The sequence below is a fragment of the Aquila chrysaetos genome, chromosome 9 (genome assembly GCF_900496995.4).
Source record: "Aquila chrysaetos chrysaetos chromosome 9, bAquChr1.4, whole genome shotgun sequence".
NCBI classification, from domain to species: domain Eukaryota; kingdom Metazoa; phylum Chordata; class Aves; order Accipitriformes; family Accipitridae; genus Aquila; species Aquila chrysaetos.
Window position 1 is genome coordinate 3931219 of NC_044012.1, and position 18695 is coordinate 3949913.

Consider the following 18695-nt stretch of genomic DNA (forward strand, 5'->3'; position numbering starts at 1 on the left):
CAACTCCTTGAAGGTGGATGGGATCTGACCCACCACACGCACATTTCCAAACCTCTGTTCGAGCAGACTATTGCAATTGTGCCTAGACACACAGCTTTTTGTGGTCTCCCACTTTCTGCACTAGGCAATGACCAGCCACAATCCACCTTCCCATCCAACACATAAGCCACAGAAACTCTCCCAAGACATCAGCGCTTCAGGCTTTCTAGCAGAGCGTTATTCCCTGCAGCCTCAAATGCAGAGATGTTCCAAATCTCCTAATTTAATGCAGAGACGTTATGAGCAATAGGCCATTAAATGGAAATTGATGTGAACATATGCATTACATCTTCCTTTGATGCCTACGGATAAAATAAATTAACTCGGACAAAAGATACTCAACAGGCAATTGGGAGCGAGCTACGTCTTTGCATGGCTTTGTGCTTGATGAGTAGAGAAGCTCATTTCTGCAGGCGTCAGATTACAAAGCCACCCCATTTAAATTAGAGCAGTTATTTGCCTCTTGCTTCTCAGACGTGAATGCGGTCAGGAGGCTGGAATTATTTCAGAGCAATAAACATTAAAAAAAAAAAAAAAAAAAAGAGAGATTTCAGACTTTCCCAGCTACGCTTGCAAGAGTTCTTTATGCCAATATTCAAAGCAGTATCTAGGAAGACTACTGAAGCCAGAGGGGCAGTGTACGCCTATGCTTAAGCAGAGATAGAGAAACCTTCAGGTATGTGTGATTCCAAGTGATTTAGCACATGGACTCTCTTTTTTTACTCCTGCAAATCTGTAATGGCCTTTCAAAGTACAGTATACACCGTCTATGTAAAATACATGCCTGGCACACGCACACTATACGACAATTTGTAGGTTCAGATTTAATAAGAATATATCCCACAAGGAGTCTACTTACTCAGCCTAACTAGTCTGTAAATCTAACCCCAGACACCTGAATTGTAGTGATCGGGTTACTCGCACATTTTTCTCCCCGGCTTAGACTTTTTGCAATACTGGCAATTTACTTTGAAAAGTGGCATGGGAGTCCAGGACTGACATGTACTGGCAGAAGCTTGGATATGCTTTGCTAACCCACACAGAAATACTATCCCATCCCGACAAGGAAAGTCACCACCCTACGGTTTAGAGGAAGGATGCATACCTTACACATGAAAACAAACTATTTTCCTTCCAGCAATCTGTACTGAGAACAATTTTGTTTTATCCAGCTGTCTTTGAGGCCTCCGCAAGAGGAAAGATTTCTGCCTTTCATCACTGCTGAAAGCCATCTGACTAAGCCATCTTAAAAGGTCACGATGTCTTAAGAACTATTATGTCCTTTTTACTCTGGGTTTATTAACAAGGAGTTTGTTTTGCTCTTGGAGCCCATCCACTGCTGTGACTGCTGTTATAAAGTCCAAACCCACAGTGGAAGTGTCAATCGTAAAGCTGTTCGAGGGGTTAAGGTAATTCTGTATTTGACCAGCTTCGTCAGGAAGATGTACGCTGCTCACTCATTTTCCATTAACACTGAATACCTGTGCTAGCTTTCAATTAATTATGCAAACCCAGCAGCAAAACTGTTTCTTTCTTCATTTCTTCACTCCACTTTACCTTTATCCCGTATATATATAATTCTTCTGATCTCCAGATAAGTCATGGGACTCACTGCATTATTGTTTTCTTATTAACAGCCTCCACCAACTAAAGTTCATCCTGTAGTAGGTAAATATGTCCTTTTCCTGGAATATATTAGCTCCCCTTGCCACTTTAGTTCACTTAAACACGTCAGATATGGAGCTGGGAGAAAGGACTTTCGCAAGGCAGCGTTTGGAGGTCGATGGGCAAGAACAAGTTCTACCTACTTATCCACAAATCAGCACCGCACGTCGCCTGTGACGCTCCACACCGGCACCAAAGGAAAAGAGAAAAGTTTATCTAGGGTACTAAAGACAGGCCATCCTCTTAAACGAGTCCAAATGAGAAATGTCCTATGCAGAACAAAGGATTAAAGTGAAATTCACGTTCAGAATACACACAGCATTTCCAAGCAATATTGGGTAAACACGAATACATGAAAGACTGATTATAGCCTTTCCAAGTAGCACCATCTTATACTCAAGCTTCTTTCTTCACAGCATATAAGGCCCTTTCATTTACCCTCAATCGCCCATGAAAACCACTAGAAAAGCACACCGAGCAAAGGCAAATATAAAAGTGTAACCTTGCTGCAAGCGTAAACAGCAGTCGGCCAGTGGACAGCCCGCAACGGCAGCCCTCTCAGATCCTCAAAGCCAACAAAAACACATTTGGCTTTCTCATGCTTTGTGTTTACTTTCTGGAAATTAATCAAGTCACCTCTTCTCTGGCAGTACAGGATAACGCGAGAGCTCGCTGAGAGAGAGAGATACAAAGCACCGGTCCTTAGAAAGGCGTGCGATTTCTGACAAAAGTGGGATGAAAGACCAGGGGTGTGAACGCTCATGGAGACCAACTGATGGACAGTTGTCCTTCCTCTCTGCCCTCCCTTCTCTTTTCCTTTTCCCCACAGTCACAAAAGGCAGGATTTTCCATTTGCAGCACTCATTTCAGCACAGCTGGCAAACAATTTTATATTACATTTAGTGTACTTTTCTTTTACCCTTTTAAACGTGGTCTTAACAAATCATTAATCATTTAATCCGTCAGCAGGAGCACACAGTTGAAGTCAGACTAGTTTCAGTCATAACTATATTTGCACATTGGGAAAAGGCACACACACACAAAAAAAAAAAATTATTTGCCTACATAATTTTCTGGCCCTGCAATATTTTGATGGCATGTCAAAAATAGCTCAAAGTAGGGTCTCTGGCATCAGGTGAAAAAAAACTATTCATCTGAATTGTTGATGGTGAAGGCATATTTCATACTCATACTTTTAAATTCTCCCTCTGAAGTGGGAGAATACATTGACCAAACTTTTATTTTGGTTTCTTGAACTACAAAAAGCCAATAGCACTGACCCATCCACCCATGAACTCCCGAAGTCTTTCCAGCTATTTCCAGTGATTGAAATTCTTTGCAGATTAAGCAACATTCCTCAAGCCCTGTTTCTCTAAGGTCCTGAGCAGATTCCCAGCAGCACCACAGATGCTTGGCTCGCATCGATAATCTGTGGTGATCAGCGTATGACAAAAGGGCAGATGCTACCTCCGGCGTTGGGTGGTAACTGATGGCAACCCAAAGACCACCAGAAGTTTCTCTGAGCAGACTGTGGTGTCCCGAAACACCAGTCACAACGGTCTGAAAGCTTTCACAGGGAGAACGTGGGTTAAACACTAGGGAAAATTTGATGCTTTTATGACATTAAGGTAATGGAAGAACCTGCTGAGGCAGGCTGTGGAATTACCATCACTGGAGATGCATCCAGGGCTGGGCCAGACGCTAGTTTATGAATAATGGAACCAGTCCTGAAACTATGCAGCGGATGGACTCGATGACCCATTAATGGCCCTTTCCAACCAAAACAGTCCAATGATCTAACGCATCTTTCACTCTGGAATGAAACTGCTCCAGGAAACCTCTTGAGAAAAACTTACTTTAGAGGAAATTGGCTACACCTCTTGCACCGTAAAGAAGATTAAAATAAAGTTAAAAAAAAAAAAGTAATAATAAAGTTAGGTATCAGGAGCTAGACTCACCATGTATTCCATATTAGAGGCCGCTGGGTACACTTGACCTCTCAATTTATTGTGGAGCATCAATATCTCCTGTCTGTCTGAGAATAAAATGGCTCTCTTGGATCTGGAGTGAGTTTCCCCATCCTGGTATTTACTCAGAATGCTTTCCAGGTGACTCGAGTTGTGCAAGATAAAGCATTCGGCTGCCTTTGTCAGGAGCAGTACACATCCAAGAGGAAGGATCCAAGGCAGGGCAGGATTCATGCCTCCTCCTCTACAGCCAGCAGATGCGGAGACGAAGACGACGGTAGGTTTTCTCGCAGGGACTCCCGTGGCTCACTGTGGGTCTGGATTTTGGGGAGAAACAGGCAGTCAGAGCAGTGCCAGAAAAGCTCTCAGTGCATATGTCCCCCAACGATGAAGCCACAACAAGCCAGATTTTTGCTCGGAAAAGGGAGGTGCCTACAGTCTCAGCAATTATCGTTCACCCCAGTGACAGGAAGACCTGAACGCCACCGTAAGTGATGGGAACTCGGTTTATTACACCGGGGAACTCCACCGACACCGCATTGGGAGCGAACATTACCCAGGCACGGCGGTGGATGCCTTCTCCACCAAAGATGCCAGGGGTGCAGGAGTCCCCCAGCAATGCCCAGCAGCTCTGAATAATCCCAGCTCCATCCCTTCACAGGCGGGGAGACATTTGAAGCTATTCGCCCAAAGAGCAGCTGTTAAAGTGAACAGATATGAATAAAAGGGAAAGTAAAATTCCCAGCAAGCCAGATCGCAGAGGTCAGACATCAGCAAGAGCTATTTCGGAGGCCCCCGCTCTGCCAATAGACTCCAGCAGAGCAGCTGCCAGACTCTGTGAAAGCGGCTGTTTATGTGAAATGTCACCGTAACGTCGAACAACCGAAATCCCTGCTGGCGAATGACGCACCGGGGTGTTCTTGCTGACGCATCGCTTTACGGCGGGCGGGAGCACGGCCAGCGATATAAATTATGATAGATTAGGAGAGGAACCGGAGCACCCGACCTCCCCCGGTCAGAAGATTAGGTGTTCCCATGCACACTCGGTAGCTGTCAGCACTGAGGGCACGGAAAGATGGTCTTGATTTGGCCATCGCTGGGTTTGAACGGCTTCATTTAATCCCCATCCCCTCCCTTGCTCCATGGTGCTCCCGCTCCACCTGCCATTTCCAACCTCCTCCTCCCTTCCTCTCCCCCCCGCCCCGACTTCTCCATCTTATGAGCCTTGTGCATCTTGGCTGGGTTTATTTAGATCGTGAGCTATTCGGGGAAGGAAATATGCGCTGCTGCATGGCTCTGCAGCACCCAGTGCTCTTTAGGTGGGATCTCAGAGCCACAAGAGCAGAATCAATCCATCGGCGCAATGAGCATTCGTACAGACGGTGCGAGCACAGCATCTCTCTCCTTAGGGCTAAATTTTGGAAGAAAGCCTCCCCATCCCCGTCTTCAACGCTAGGTGAGGATCCGGTTTTGACAGCACTGTTACAAGACACGCTGAAAGCATTCCTACGCAGCATCAGAAAACAAACCCCAGATGAGCAGGAATTATTCGAGAAGTTTCAGCCCAGTGACACGGGATTTGGACACGCTGAGACTGGACGAGTTGGAAACCATCCGAAGCAGGGAAGTGCCTTCCAGCTCCCAGCTGGAAAAGCTACGTTCGAGCACAAAGTCCCAAACCCTCTGCTCCCCAGACCCAGCACGACAGCATCCGTGGAGGACAGCGGCAAGCACGAGGTGCTTTGCACGGGTGGGGATCCCCAAAAACCTCGGAGGCCATTGAGAACCCCTGAAAACTTGTTGGCTGTCTACGCAAAAGAGACAAAGTCCCTGTTTGAGGCTTCTTACTTGTACTGTGTTAAGGCAGATGAAAACCAGCTGCCCTCAGTCTCTCTCCAGGCAGAGCATTAAGCCTTTGCCTCTGTAGAACAATGCGGGAACGTAATTTGCTCAGGTTAGGTAACGGCTTCTCATTATTCCCTGCTCTGCAGAGCAAGTCAAACACACACGCCTTGTCCCCAGCTCCAGGCACACCTGAAAGACAGGACGTTCGGCGGCGGCGGGACAAATATCGCTTTAACCTCATCCTCTCCTCAGCCCTGTTTGTTGGCATTTGCTTCCCCCCAAGCAGGAGCCCAACTTTCTAACCCGGCTACAGAGGGGTAGGGGAAGCAAAAACGAGCTGTTGCTTTTGTAGACTGTCTGACCCAAATTCAGGGAACAATTCCTACTTTGAGGCACTTCCCCAAGAGTTTAAAAATAGATGCTCTGCCACAGCCATTTACAATGTGGCCATTTAGCACAGGCAATTTTAACTGCAGCCTGCCCTGTAGGTAGAGCAGGCAGGAACAGACAGCTAATATACGCTGCAGTCGTACCCCTTCATTTGGCCGGGTGCCCTTTGCTAAATAGGAGCCCGTATCCACCACCCATTTAAGGCAAACACTGAACTTACAGAAGGGGCAGCTTGAAAAAAATCAGCTGTAACATCTGAAAGCCCAGAAGAGCTGCACCACTCACGGCTACGCAACGAAGCCAACGCGTCTGGTTTCGTGATCCAGCCAAAACTTTGCAACAGATGGTGCTTTATTCCTCGGGATGTTCTTCCCTGTATCCCATCTGCGAGCGAGGGGATACTAGTACCTCTCTAAAATTAGGTCACTTTGGCACTGTCTTCTTTTTCACTTGGGGCGTGCAGGTCCCTGCCTCTGCTTTGGCTCGAAACGGGGAGCGCTGAGCATCCAAAGGAAGGATGAAGCGATCAGAGAGGGACGGGGAGCAAAGAGCTCCCCGGCCAGATTAATTGAAAGCAGCGGGAAGATGCTCACATTTCAGCAAGGTCTCATTGATTTCAGATGTCCATCCGTTTGCCTGTCTTAATATCCTCGTGCCCAGGTGCAACGAAACACTCGGACATGTGTTAAAGCTCAGCCGGCCCAAGTGCCCTGCAGAGCCTCTGGGCTGCATCAGACACTCCTCGTCAGGGAAGATCGAATTTATATTGCCTTGGAGTTGGGATTTGACATTATTCAGAAAAAATTATCACCTGACAGTCAGCTGAGGAAGTCTCTGCTGTTGTTTTCAAGGGTTCGAGAGGAGCATTAGCACAGCCTGCCTTGAAACGCATCAGGCCCTTGATACTGGTGCCAGGTAAACATCTGGGAGCAATCAGAAACGCGTGAGTCGGCAGAAACCGACTCCTTAATACGCTGTAAAGCCTGTCCAAACTGGGGACAAAGGGGAGGCCTTCTTCTGGGGTCTGAGGAAGTTAAAAAGCAGCACCGGACTTTGGAAAAAACTTATTTTTAGAAAGCTATTCCCCCAGCTAATGGATGGTGTCTGCACTTCACGGAAAGCAGAAGAGCTGGTAACATTTGAAGCCTGGCATGCAGCACTGCCTGCTAAAGCCACATGCAGGCTGACTTCTGTACTTCATTATGTCCTCGCTTCACCTTATTCCTTATGGCTAGTGATCTTTAACTCTCTCCCTGGTAAAGTATGCGAGTAGGTCTCTACTCCTTGGTTATGGAGGACATCTGCAGCTAAAATATCCCAGGGCCTGTGGAGCTTTACACGGAACAAGCTGACAAGGCAGGAAAATGCAAGAGTTAGCAGGGGATGCCTGCAAAGCATCTAAAACAGCAAAGCAGAAAAGAGTTAACCTGGGATCAGCTTCTAACCTGTGCAAAGAAATCCAGTGTTAAAGGCACAACATACTTAACGCATTAAAAGCCAGGTCACCTATTTAACCGAGATGCACGCATTTCGAGCTTTGAAGAATTGCGCCGGCTTCGAAAGAAAAGCGGGATGACAAGTTCTTTGACACAGGACATAACGTTGTGTGCACAGAACACACTATGCATTCAGCATCTTCAAGGCCACGAGCCAAAACATCTGGATCTCCCGTTACAATCCACTCCCACAGAACTGAAGTGGGTGAGTTTCTACGCAAAACCACATGGAAAACCCACTGGTAACAGACACAACATGTGGCGACACTGTGAAATTCCTTTTAGACAGGACTTTAGAGCAGAGTTGCATAAACACAGGCTTCCTGGAGCGGAGTAGGTGTGCCCATGGGTAGTCAGCTATTAGAGGCTGCTACAGCATCCCCTGGATATTCTCTATTTGTGCAGAAATCCACTCTTGTACTTGCAAACTCCTCCCATTCATTCAAGATTAATGTTTATTAATCTTGCATTAACCTCTGCAAAGCATACATAAGGGAAGCTCGGACAGTATTGTGCTATTTTATACCATGCAGGCAACTTTTTGGAGAAGTTACTAAAACTGTGCCTTCTTAATAGAGCCATTTCTTGCACACACACACCCACCCCCTAAAACCACATTTCAGAAGCAGGGACCAAAGCTTACACTTACCTCGCTGAGTACTTCCAAGTCCCCAGGAAATTGCAGCTCCTCCAAGCCTGCTTGTGGAAAATAAATTATATATCTGAAATATTTAAACTAGGAGGAGGGGAAAAAGGATGAAATAAGCCTGAGGAGGTGCGAGATGTGCAAGGTCTCAGCTCAGCAGCTCGTCCCAACTGCAGTCTCACAGAGCTCCCCAGTGGTATTTATGCTCTCCAGGCAAAGAGGACAGTCCTGGATCGCCCTGTTTGGCAACGGGCCTGGAGTAGTAACGAAAAGAAGGGGGGGAAAAAAAAAAAAAAAAAAAAAAAAAAAAGAAGGGGGGGAGAACACCACGAAAAGGAGGCAGGAGTAAAAAGCAGAGGGGTGTCGGATAAGTTTGAAGATAGTCATTGGGGCTCAGCAAATTAGGGCCATCCTCCCAAAGGCGGTAACGCAATACCCGGGGAAGGGGGAGGAGGAGGAGGAGGAGGAGGAGTGCAAGCAAATGATCATATAAAAGGGTTTTGCTTTGCTTTCCCCTGCAGCCAGCTCGCAGCCCGGCCGGCTCCCCGAGCATCCTCCCCGCTGCCGAGGGGGGACCCCGACGCCTCGGTGAGGGGCTCCGGTGATGAGGGAGGGGTCATTCGAGAAAGGAGGTTTTATTTTTTCCCAGGTCAGCCATTTCCCTCTTCCCCCCACGGGAAAACCCCACGGCGGGTCCCGTCGCTCCAGGGCTGAGACAGCTCCGCAGGACCCCACGGCGAAGCGGGGTCCCCAGGTCTGGCAGCGGGGCCGAGCTGGGGTCCAGCCCCCGACAAACCCCACGGCAGCTCCCCCCTTTTTTTTTTTTTTTTTTTTTTTTTTTTGCCAGAGCTGGCCTTTTGCTGGGAAACAGGAGATTTCTCACCCTCTGCAATTCGTTCCGGCAGCTTCTGCCAGCGCTGCTGACATTCCCAGCACAGAGCTGCGGTTCAGCCCTGCCGTTCCAGCACCTACAGCAGGAATTACAGAGAATAAGGAAAATAAAGTTAGGGAAACATCAAGGCAAGGCTCACCTCTTCCACTGCGCGGCTGATGCCCCAAAAGCCCCAGCTTTCGCATCGAGCTCCGTGCCTGCGTCCACTGTCGAAACGCGGTTTTACTCCCTGTGAAAGGAAACGATTGAGCAAAAGACAAGCTGAAAGTTCCTTTTTTTTTTTTTTTTTTTTTTTTTTGGTAAACAAACAGGAAAAAATAAACCAGTATCATGAATGTATTACAGCACCTCTGCGGCAGCGGGATGCTGCGGTGCTGAGCACCCAGAGTGAGCAGGTCCAGGCATCCCACCCATGGGAGTCCCTTGGGGTCCTCATCCAGCTGTGCTGCGGGGTCCCCACATCTGCTGCCACGAACCCAGGGTGACCCAGCCCCAGCCCGGAGCCAGGGGAGCACCCATCTCCCGGATTTGGCATATCCAAAGCAAAGCAGCTATGATTTTTTCCTAATCCACTGTCCAGTCCTCCTCTCTCCAAAGTTCTTGGGAAAAGAGTCCTTCCGTTCTTCTAAACGGTCAATATTTATTTCTTTGAGCAAAACACCAACCACTTTTGTTTACTGTTTACAAGAAGGGAGCTTACAAGCTATTCTGCTGCTGAGCAGCTTGTTTAAAGCCCAGCAGTGCTCAGAAAGCAGAATGACATTTATCAAAGTTGTTCAACAGTGCATGAGCAAACCAGAAAATAGCAAATATTGGCAGCTGAGAGAACAACTCCATTGAGCAAAGAAAACAACCCCTCTGAAGTCAGCTCCAAGACCTATCTGCTGATTTAATCTCTTACACCATTCTCCTGAGAACTTTTCAAGTAGCAGCAGATCATCATCACTTGGGGTGTATCTTCAGCACCGTTCCTGGTCTGTGTCTTTTAAATTGAGTCATAGCCGAGACATGGGGGAACCAGTCCTCACCAGTCAGTCCCTGGTACGGCCACGACACCCCTTCTGGCTGCTCTTCCCCACTGGCCACATTCTCCCAGCTGTATTTACAAAGAGTTTCAAAACAAACTATGTGTGTGAACCGACAACATATGGTCCATCATTTGGACCTGGCACTTCTACCCTGCTAAGAGCGATTCAGCGCCAATTTGGGCAGCTCGCTCCCAAAAAGGCTCAGATGCTGCCACCAACATGGGCAATTCAAAGACCACACAGAACTGGGCTGACAAGAGGTTCTACACTGCTTTACATTAAAATCACTGTATCCTCCTTTTTCTTTTTTTTTTTTTTCCTTGCTCCTCTGATTCACACTGGATCAATGACTTTGCTGTATTTGCAGAAGTCTTATTTCACCAGCTGAAAGATGCTGTAGCTCCTGGTTTCCTAATTTCCCCCAAATAACGAGGGCCAACAGTGGTGAACCATCGTGCCCCCCCACAGGCTGCCACCCCCAAACCACGCAGCTCCACAGCCCTGACTCACAGCCCTCAGAAGGTGCTGTTCACTCCAGTTACCAGAAAGTTGAATTAACTCATTTTAAATCTCACGTACAAATGGTTTCCAGATCTCAGGGAAACTCAGTATTTCATAATCTCCACAAATGTTCCTATGGGAAATTAATCCCAGTAGGATGGTTTGGGCTGTCTGACTTCTCCATCAACTCTGCTGCTTTACAAAGACTCGTTTTTTTAATTTTTTGTTTTTAACATCCACCAGTATGGTTTCACTGTACAAGTCAAACACGGTGCACGGTTGTGCTTAGGGATGAGCACAGCCCGGAACGAGACTTTTTATCCACCTCATTTTGTCTCGAGTCAGCAGTTTCAGGTCATACATTTGACCAAAGCCAAAACAATCAGAAGTTACTTTTAATCATTCAGCGTTATTACCGCCTTGATTATAACGTCTCCATTTCATATGTGGTAAAAGCCACATAAAGCAGGCTGCATATATAAGTATATATTAGGAGAGAAGGCTTTTAATGCAATAGCCAATGAATAGGAAGAAACAGAGATTTCACTATGCCCTCCTAATGGAACATGCAGACAGTATGTCTTGATTTTCAACTTCAACTAAATTCCCCTTTATTTCCTATTCAAATAGTAGCTCGGTAATAACAGCACCGAACACGAGCAGGGGCAGAGCGAAGAACAGGGCGAGAGACTGAAAGCCCGAGTGCTAACTCCTGTTACTATCTGGGTTTGACTCCTGCTCCAGAACAGAGGGAGTACAAGGGGAATAACGGGGATGAAGCAAACCCTGTGGCAAGAAGAAACACGCAGAAACTTGGCTGTAATCATGTACAAGGAGAATATAATGGAGAAGACCAGCAACCCATCGGCTACCCCCGATGGACACCGGGCAGGCAGCGGCACGGCCACGCTCGTGTTTGGGGGAACCATCCTCAGCTTTTCTGTCCGCTTACGTTTCCCCTCCAGTCTGGGCTTTATCTCTACTGGAGGACGATGCAGGGGGGTAGAGGCGGCCGAGAAACCTCTGCTGTGTTTGTCCTGCCCCTCCGCAGGGATGAGATGAAGATGCTCTTGACCGTACGGCATGATGCTGCCTCGGAATTATACGGAGGCTGCTCCAGCAGATGAATTAAGAGCGTGGGGATCCCGAATCACCGAAGCGAAAGCCAGGCATTGATAGATTTACTCCCAAACACAACTAATATTTGGCACTGTGAACCCCTATTTATTCTCTCTTGCTGTTCTCTTCTTTTGGGACAGCTTCCCCAAACGTTTAATCTGCTGATGATACGCAAGAAAACAACTCCCCACAAAACTTCCCAAAGCTTGTGCTGGTTTGTCAGTGCCCAGGTAAAAATTGAGGTAAGACGAGGAAATAAGCACACAAGCAGCAGCCGTTTCAGAAAATTTTGGGGGCACCGCTGACCGCGCTAAGTACAAGTGAAACGTGAACTAAAAACTACAAAACACCTCACCTTGTTATTGCAGCTCACCACATTTCCTGGTTACATCTGCAGTGAGAGATGTTGAAACACGCTGTTTTAATACTAAAGTAATGAGTACAGATCCGCAGACTGAAACAGTTAAGAAATATTAACCCAATGCTCATTTTTGGAGATTTCACTCCCAAAGAGAGAAGGTGAATTGCAATCGCAAGCTCCGTAGCCATTGCATCTGGCGATTTGCTAATACAAATTCTTTCCAAACCCCTTTGGGTCATTGGAAATAGCCTGGAATAAAACCCACAGTTGCATGAATCCCCAAACATCTTGGGAACACCCAGTGCATGTCGAAGGCGTACGCTTCATTCCTGTTCAAAACAAGAGAGAGATTTATACCAGATTTATGAAGATAAACCCCTTGTCGACAGCCCGGGAGCTCCCTGAAGTCTGGGCAGCAATTTTGGCAGCAGCTGAGAGCTGGAACACCACGAAAGTCGTGTGTGCCACCACTGCCCTCTGCTGCAGCCCGTCCCGCCTCGGGAGTGACAGCATCTCAGGGGGATATTGTGGAAAACAGTAGTTTCTTAATTAAAAACCGCACGATCTCCCCATACCCCCCAAGCACCTTGTGCTTTTGATAATCTTTCATCCCCCACCCCATCAAATCATTCCCCATGCGGACCTGGCTCGTGGCGTAAGATTTCTCTAACAGCCTTTTGGATTCGCACATCCAAAGTTTCCAGTTTTGAAAACTTGAGGTCTTAATGTGCGTTTTTCAAAAACCATTTCTTAAAACCTGGTTTAAACATCAGTAAACAACCACCAGGTTGGTGTATTGGGGGGGGGCGGAGCGTGTCTTGGGTGTTGGTTTGGTTTTTGGTTTTTTTTTTTTTTTTACATAATCCCTCACAGACAAAGCAAATAATCAAAAGGCTGCAAAATCCTTCTTTTGCAACAATGGGAGGAGTTTAATATAGAAAATAAAAATTGTGGTTATGTGTTCACATCAGACTATTGCCACATACTTTTTAGTCTTTTTCTTCCTTTGAGTAATAAACTGCAGAAGACAGATTTTAGCAACAAGTGCATTTGTAATATCCTTAGTGAAAAATCAAAAAATTAATACCATCTGAACAACTTCCATTTCATACTAAGAGAGGATTTCAACACTTGCTTTTTAAACTGGCAATTACTCATTGCCATTTCTTTAAAATAATTAGTAACACTTGTAACCTGTTCGTGTTAAGTTAAATGTAGAACTGAATATAAAGACTCAGAGTGAACTGCATTTTTACAGCAGGAGCTCCTCTTTTATAAAAGTTGTCAGGATCAGAGAAGACAACATGTCTATACAGGTCTTTTATGAACAGGAAAGGTCTAGGTTGTATACCAGAACTTGAGTTGTGATATAAATTCATTTTCTATTCTTTTACCCCAGGGGATAATGCACAGGACATGAGAGAAGCCCCTGGAGCTCCCACAGCTTCAAAGGAACACAGCACTGTTCAACACCAAAAACCTCCTGATAGCAAAAAATATCAAATAGGATGTTCTCAGGACCAAGCATGTATTAGGCAAATCTATATTAGGTGATTAAACTGTAATTTAAATACTGTAATATTAATCCATCACATATGCAGCAACTCTAAGCAAACCTCAGCAGTAGCATAAGCACAGCTAAATGAAATACTACTAAAATCTCATTAATTGTACACCAGTTCGTTCTTTCTCATCCTAGTCTTCGTTTCTTCTTCGCTTTACCCTTTTTAAGCTATTTCTGCTGTGCTGGACTCCACTCGAAACCGCTCATCACAAAGAGGAGTCCACTCCAGGTTGAACACTGTCGTTTCTGAGGCTGATGAGTCACCTATGACCATGAAGACTCGTTTCGTTATTCACGGGAAGACTAAGACTAATACAGCATTTCCTTCCCAAAGGATAACAAAATGCAGGACTTCAGAGAGCAAAAACCTGAACTTAATTTCAATGTACATTCCCAAGTCCTGGCAAAGCCTTGCTGCTTGCAAACAGCAACCATCCCCCCTAAATAAAAAATAAAATTATTGTTATTATATCTGTATTTTTAATACACCCTAATGACAAACCCATCCACAACTGGTTAAGACATCTGTAAACAGTAAAAGCTTTGTGCTAGGAAATCCCTCACCATCGGGAGTCCTGTTAGTGCAAGAGTAGACCAACAACACGGGGTGCAATTTGTTTCTACTAAATATACCCGTTGTCCTACCTGCAAACTCCAACCTGTAGTTTTTGAGTAACATGGGTCAAAACTCACCAGCCAACCATCTTGTCCAGTCAAAACCAAAGTTAATTGCAAGGACCTGATATCAAAGTAATATATTAATTACTGATCACCTGCAATTTTATCTGGACTATTCTGGTACGCCTACACTACCAGAAAGGTACCTTTTCACAATCCACTGGAGATACAGGTGAATATTCAACACAGCCACATGAGGAAAAAAAAAAAAAAAAAAAAAAAAAAAAGATTTCTGCAGTACAGAAAACTATTTCAACCAGGGTGCAGAAACAGGACATGAATAATAACCAGTACAGAACAGCAATTTCAAAACCTCATTTCTTTCCTATTTGGAACACCCCCACCCCCCAACCCACTTCCCCCAGATTTCAAATTCAAAGCAGAACCAATGTCTCACCAGCACCGGCTCTGGGGCAGTTCCCATCATGGGCAGCCCTGCATTGGGAAACCCTGGAAGCTCCAGCCCTTTGGCAGCCCCCGGCACACTGCCTCGGTAGCCCCAGCTTTGGGGCACCGTGCCCAGTGAGCAGCCAGGAGCTGAGGTTTTCCCTGCAACTGGTCAAAATCAAACCAAGCTTTGGACAGAAAACTGTTACAGAGTTGGTGGAATGTCGCCAAAAATCAAGAACAGTGTCTCAGTCGCAACCTTCAGATCAGAAAATACTAATAAAATTTGCTGATCAATGAAAAGATAACTATAGGTTTGGATAGCCAACTGACAAAAAAACCATAAAATTTTCTCAGCATCGGGATTGCGGTAGTGATATAAAGTTAACATGGCCTAACAATTCAAGAAAGAAACAGAAGATGATCCATCTGAAGATCACCCAACTTTGAGCAGGCAGAAGAGGACCACCACAAACAGCCTCGCCCCGGCCACGGGGCTGGACGCTCATTCCTGACACGGAACAGCATCACCAGCAGTGATTCACAGGCAGGAAAGTCCCAAGTTCTCCACCGTCTGATGAGAGGGAAGAAAAGTCAGAAGGCAAATCAGGAGGGTTTTCTTCAGCAAGCCGTACTGCCCAACCAACACCTGGGCAAGTCGCAGGAATTTTGTTTCCGCTACAGGAGCCGCACATCCACCACGACTGCCCTACACAATGAAATCGCGCAAACTACAGCCATGATTTAACACCTCCACCTCTAACTCCCTCCAAGAAGGAGCCATGAACGACCTTCCCCTCTTCTGTAAAGTGACCGATTGCTGTTTGACTTGGGCAGAACACGCAAGAGCGTGTCAATGGGCACATGCTGAAACCTAAAGGCATTTACAGGGCTGCTTCCTTCTCTTGAAAAAGCTAACACTGCTTCTCACCAAAGACCTGTGCCCATCTCCTGGACAGACAGGCCATTCAAAGTAAAACGAAATCAGCAGTTTAAAGAAATGCTGAAGGAAGTTATTGGAACACAGTACCTGTAAAATTATGCAGCTAATTTTATTTCCACAGCTTTGCGGAAAATAACTTTTTTTTTCCTAAACGTCACTTTCAGAAGCGAACAGTATTTGGTCAGAGTATCAGCAGTTTAACCTTTTATTGACAATCCCTGTTAAAATTAGCCCTGTTTCACTGGCTACAATTGTTAACACAGTTTTCCAATGATGCAGTAAGCAGGTAACACCACTATCATCAAATGAAGGATTAAACATATAGATTTTTTTTTTAATCACGTTCAGCAGCAGGGAACACAACAGGAAGCTGATCAAGGCAACATTTTTACCAAAGTTTTCAATGAAAAATGTCAACTGGCTAAAGAAGGGAATATTTTAGTCAAAGGTAAACAAACCAACAGCTACCTCCAAAAGAACCGTGCAAGGCTTTCAGGTAGGATACAGAAGAGAACCAATTCCCTCTTCTGGCCAAGGGGCGTTCAGCCCGGGGACCACCACGTCCCGGGTGCGGGCCCTGCGTCAGACTGGTAGCTGTTCTGGGCTGACTGGTCTCCTCTCCCGTTCCCTCTCTCCTCTCAAAGTTCAGTTCCAGCTCAGCGCCTAATGGGAACATTTCTGAAGTTTCAAGAAGTTGTGAGAGACAAAATCATCTGCCCTTCATCTGGGGAACGCTATCTACACCTTGTGAAAGTGCTACACAGCAATTTTTCGAGTTTTCAAGGGTAGAATTTACACTGGAGGAAAAACAAATCCCACACACACGCACACCTTAAACCAACTTTGTGACTTTTATTGATGGGCGACAACTTTATACTTCTAGATATCACTAAACTGTGTACAATTAGGAACTCAACATTATAGGAGAGCAGACAGCAAAATTAAACAAAGCAGACTTAAAGAAATATCAATCTTAATTATTTTGCCCATTTTTTTTAATTTCATGTACACAGAAGCATAAATGCAGTTTGAAATTTCTTAATAGCAATAAAGTTACAATCACCCATCTATATAGACTAACATCTTAACTCCAAATATTTGATCTGCAATGTGTACTTAAGCAGTTTCTCATCGCACAATTATTAAAATGTGTCTTCCTATTAGGAACCAGCAACTCTGCAATTTGTACGTTTGTACATTTTTTGAAGCACGTAGGACCATTTCCATCTCATACACATCGGCTCATATTTTACCACTTATCAAAAACTATTGGGGAAGCAGAGAGCACTTTTTATTTTTTTTATTTTTTTATTTTTTTACTTAAGTAAAGATAAAACATTTTCACAGAAATCTACAAGTTCTGTTGCTGGTGCAGGGTTTTCTTCTACTACGCAATTAGAAAGTGGGAATCAAATGCAAATCCCCTTTTATTATCTTAGGATTCAGCATTAACTCAGATTAATTTTTTTTTGTATTTTTGTGATTCATGAGACTGAGTCTTTCAGCCAAGTGACTTCATTCTGCAAAGTCAGAAGTCAACACAAACTATGTTGTGCACAAACCCAAGGTAGTTTCCATTATCACTCTATCCCATAGTTGCAAGGGAAAAAAAAAAAAAAAGAACAAAAAAAGAAAAAAGATTCACTCAAAAGAGCATTTACAGGAGAAAAAAGTTAGTGATAGTTGGCGTTCTACAAAGCAGGTATCTTGCACACACAGCATAAAAGGGGAAAGTTTCACAGCAGGTCAACTCGGCGGTAGTACAGGAGGTAGGCTGTGCGTTCTGCAGACGGCTTCACCACCTGGTACTGATTTATCACTTTGACTGCCTGGTCATCAATGCGTAACCAGCCATTTAGACCAATTTGGAAGACGTCCGTAGTGTAATGGCCACCAGTTGCGCTGTTTCCATGATGATAGACAACTGCAAAGAGAAATTCGTGATGCACATATACACTATACGTAGATAAATATCCACTGAAAAAGTAAATAAAGAAAAAATGTCACATACTGCTTTCTTCATAGCATACTCATGGTTTAGCCAGTTGATATGATCTGGCTTAAGCAAGAATCTTTAAGTGTTTAGTGCCTGCTTACATTTGATGCTGTGTAATATTAGTAAAGTTTCTCCAGCATACCAAATCTCATGATTCTAAAAGGAGGTGTAAGTAAATTAAGAATCGAAAGCATCAAATTGCTTTTTATAAATTCCTAGAGGATTTTCTGGGAAGGATTTGCCTCACAAAGGCCATCTGCAACAGTGCAGCACACCCTTCAGAGCTTCCAACAGGTACTGCCACACTTAGTGAGATATTGTAAGCTACACATTCGCTCTGTCTGCCGCTGACAACAGTATGTTATTGAAATTATTTGTAAAAAAAGAAAAAAAGAGTCAGGTAAAACTATGTAGTAGTCTATTAAAAAAAAAAATCGGGCAAGACTATGGAGTATTCTATGAGGCAAAAAAATCATAAAACTGTCCTTCATGCAAAAAACCCTAAATTTGAAGAAAAAAAAAAATGAGATGACATTAAGCAACCCAGTACAACAGAACACTTTTCAAACAGCATTGATTACAAATGTAAGCCAGTTATTCCCCCTCTGACCTTCTTGTTTTGTTTTGTCTTAACTGCAATTTTATTCTGAGAACAGGTTCTATTGAAATACCAATCTACAAGTTTCACATTTATTAGTTCTCAGTAACCTCCTTAAGAAAATTGTGAACTGAACACCTCCGATCAACCACTAATACTGCTGCTTCCAAGAGACAATCAAACTGGCTTCTTTCCTCAGTTATCTCCATTGCCAGAAGTGTTCTGCAGAAAAGACGTCTCAGCTCTCCTTGCAGAAACCAAACCCAAAGCTTAATGCTGAGCTCTCAGTGCTAGGTGTGGCAACTGCCTCCAAATGGAAGAGATCTTTTATGTATGTAATTCTAATGATGCACATAAGAAACTGCATTTAACTTCTTCTAAAAACATGTGAGCCCTAACCATACACTTAACAAGAACAAATAAAAAACGGAAGGAATTGCCATATTTGACACAAGAGCAGAAGTATATAATTATGAAATTGTTTACGCTCTTTCAGACTAGAGTCACACTTCAAGCTCACTCAGATTTTCTTCACACTTCTATGAAAATAAACATTTCAGAATAACAAGACTTAAGCAAA

General features: G+C 44.7%; 2 protein-coding genes across 7 annotated transcripts in view; both read right to left on the minus strand.

Annotated features, from left to right (window-relative positions):
* The window catches only part of CRISPLD2 (cysteine rich secretory protein LCCL domain containing 2), a 29386-nt gene extending 20201 nt beyond the window's left edge, over positions 1-9185 (minus strand). The window contains exons 1-4 of one of the 6 annotated variants that reach the window (XM_041126163.1): positions 9080-9185; positions 8052-8098; positions 5520-5705; positions 3663-3988 (exon numbers count right to left, since the gene is read on the minus strand). In XM_041126163.1, the coding sequence (XP_040982097.1) occupies positions 3663-3905 (243 nt within the window). In that variant the 5' untranslated portion in view covers positions 3906-3988; positions 5520-5705; positions 8052-8098; positions 9080-9185. Of the gene's footprint in view, positions 1-3662; positions 3989-4227; positions 4331-5519; positions 5706-8051; positions 8415-8931; positions 9019-9079 lie in introns of those variants that run through there. The other 5 variants (XM_030026035.2, XM_030026034.2, XM_030026033.2 and 2 more) reach the window with 5 other exon arrangements.
* A 7168-nt stretch (positions 9186-16353) lies between these two features.
* The window catches only part of USP10 (ubiquitin specific peptidase 10), a 56652-nt gene continuing 54310 nt past the window's right edge, over positions 16354-18695 (minus strand). The window contains exon 14 of the mRNA XM_030025585.2: positions 16354-17445. Coding sequence (XP_029881445.1) covers positions 17258-17445 — 188 coding nt within the window. The 3' untranslated portion in view covers positions 16354-17257. The remainder of the gene's footprint in view (positions 17446-18695) is intronic.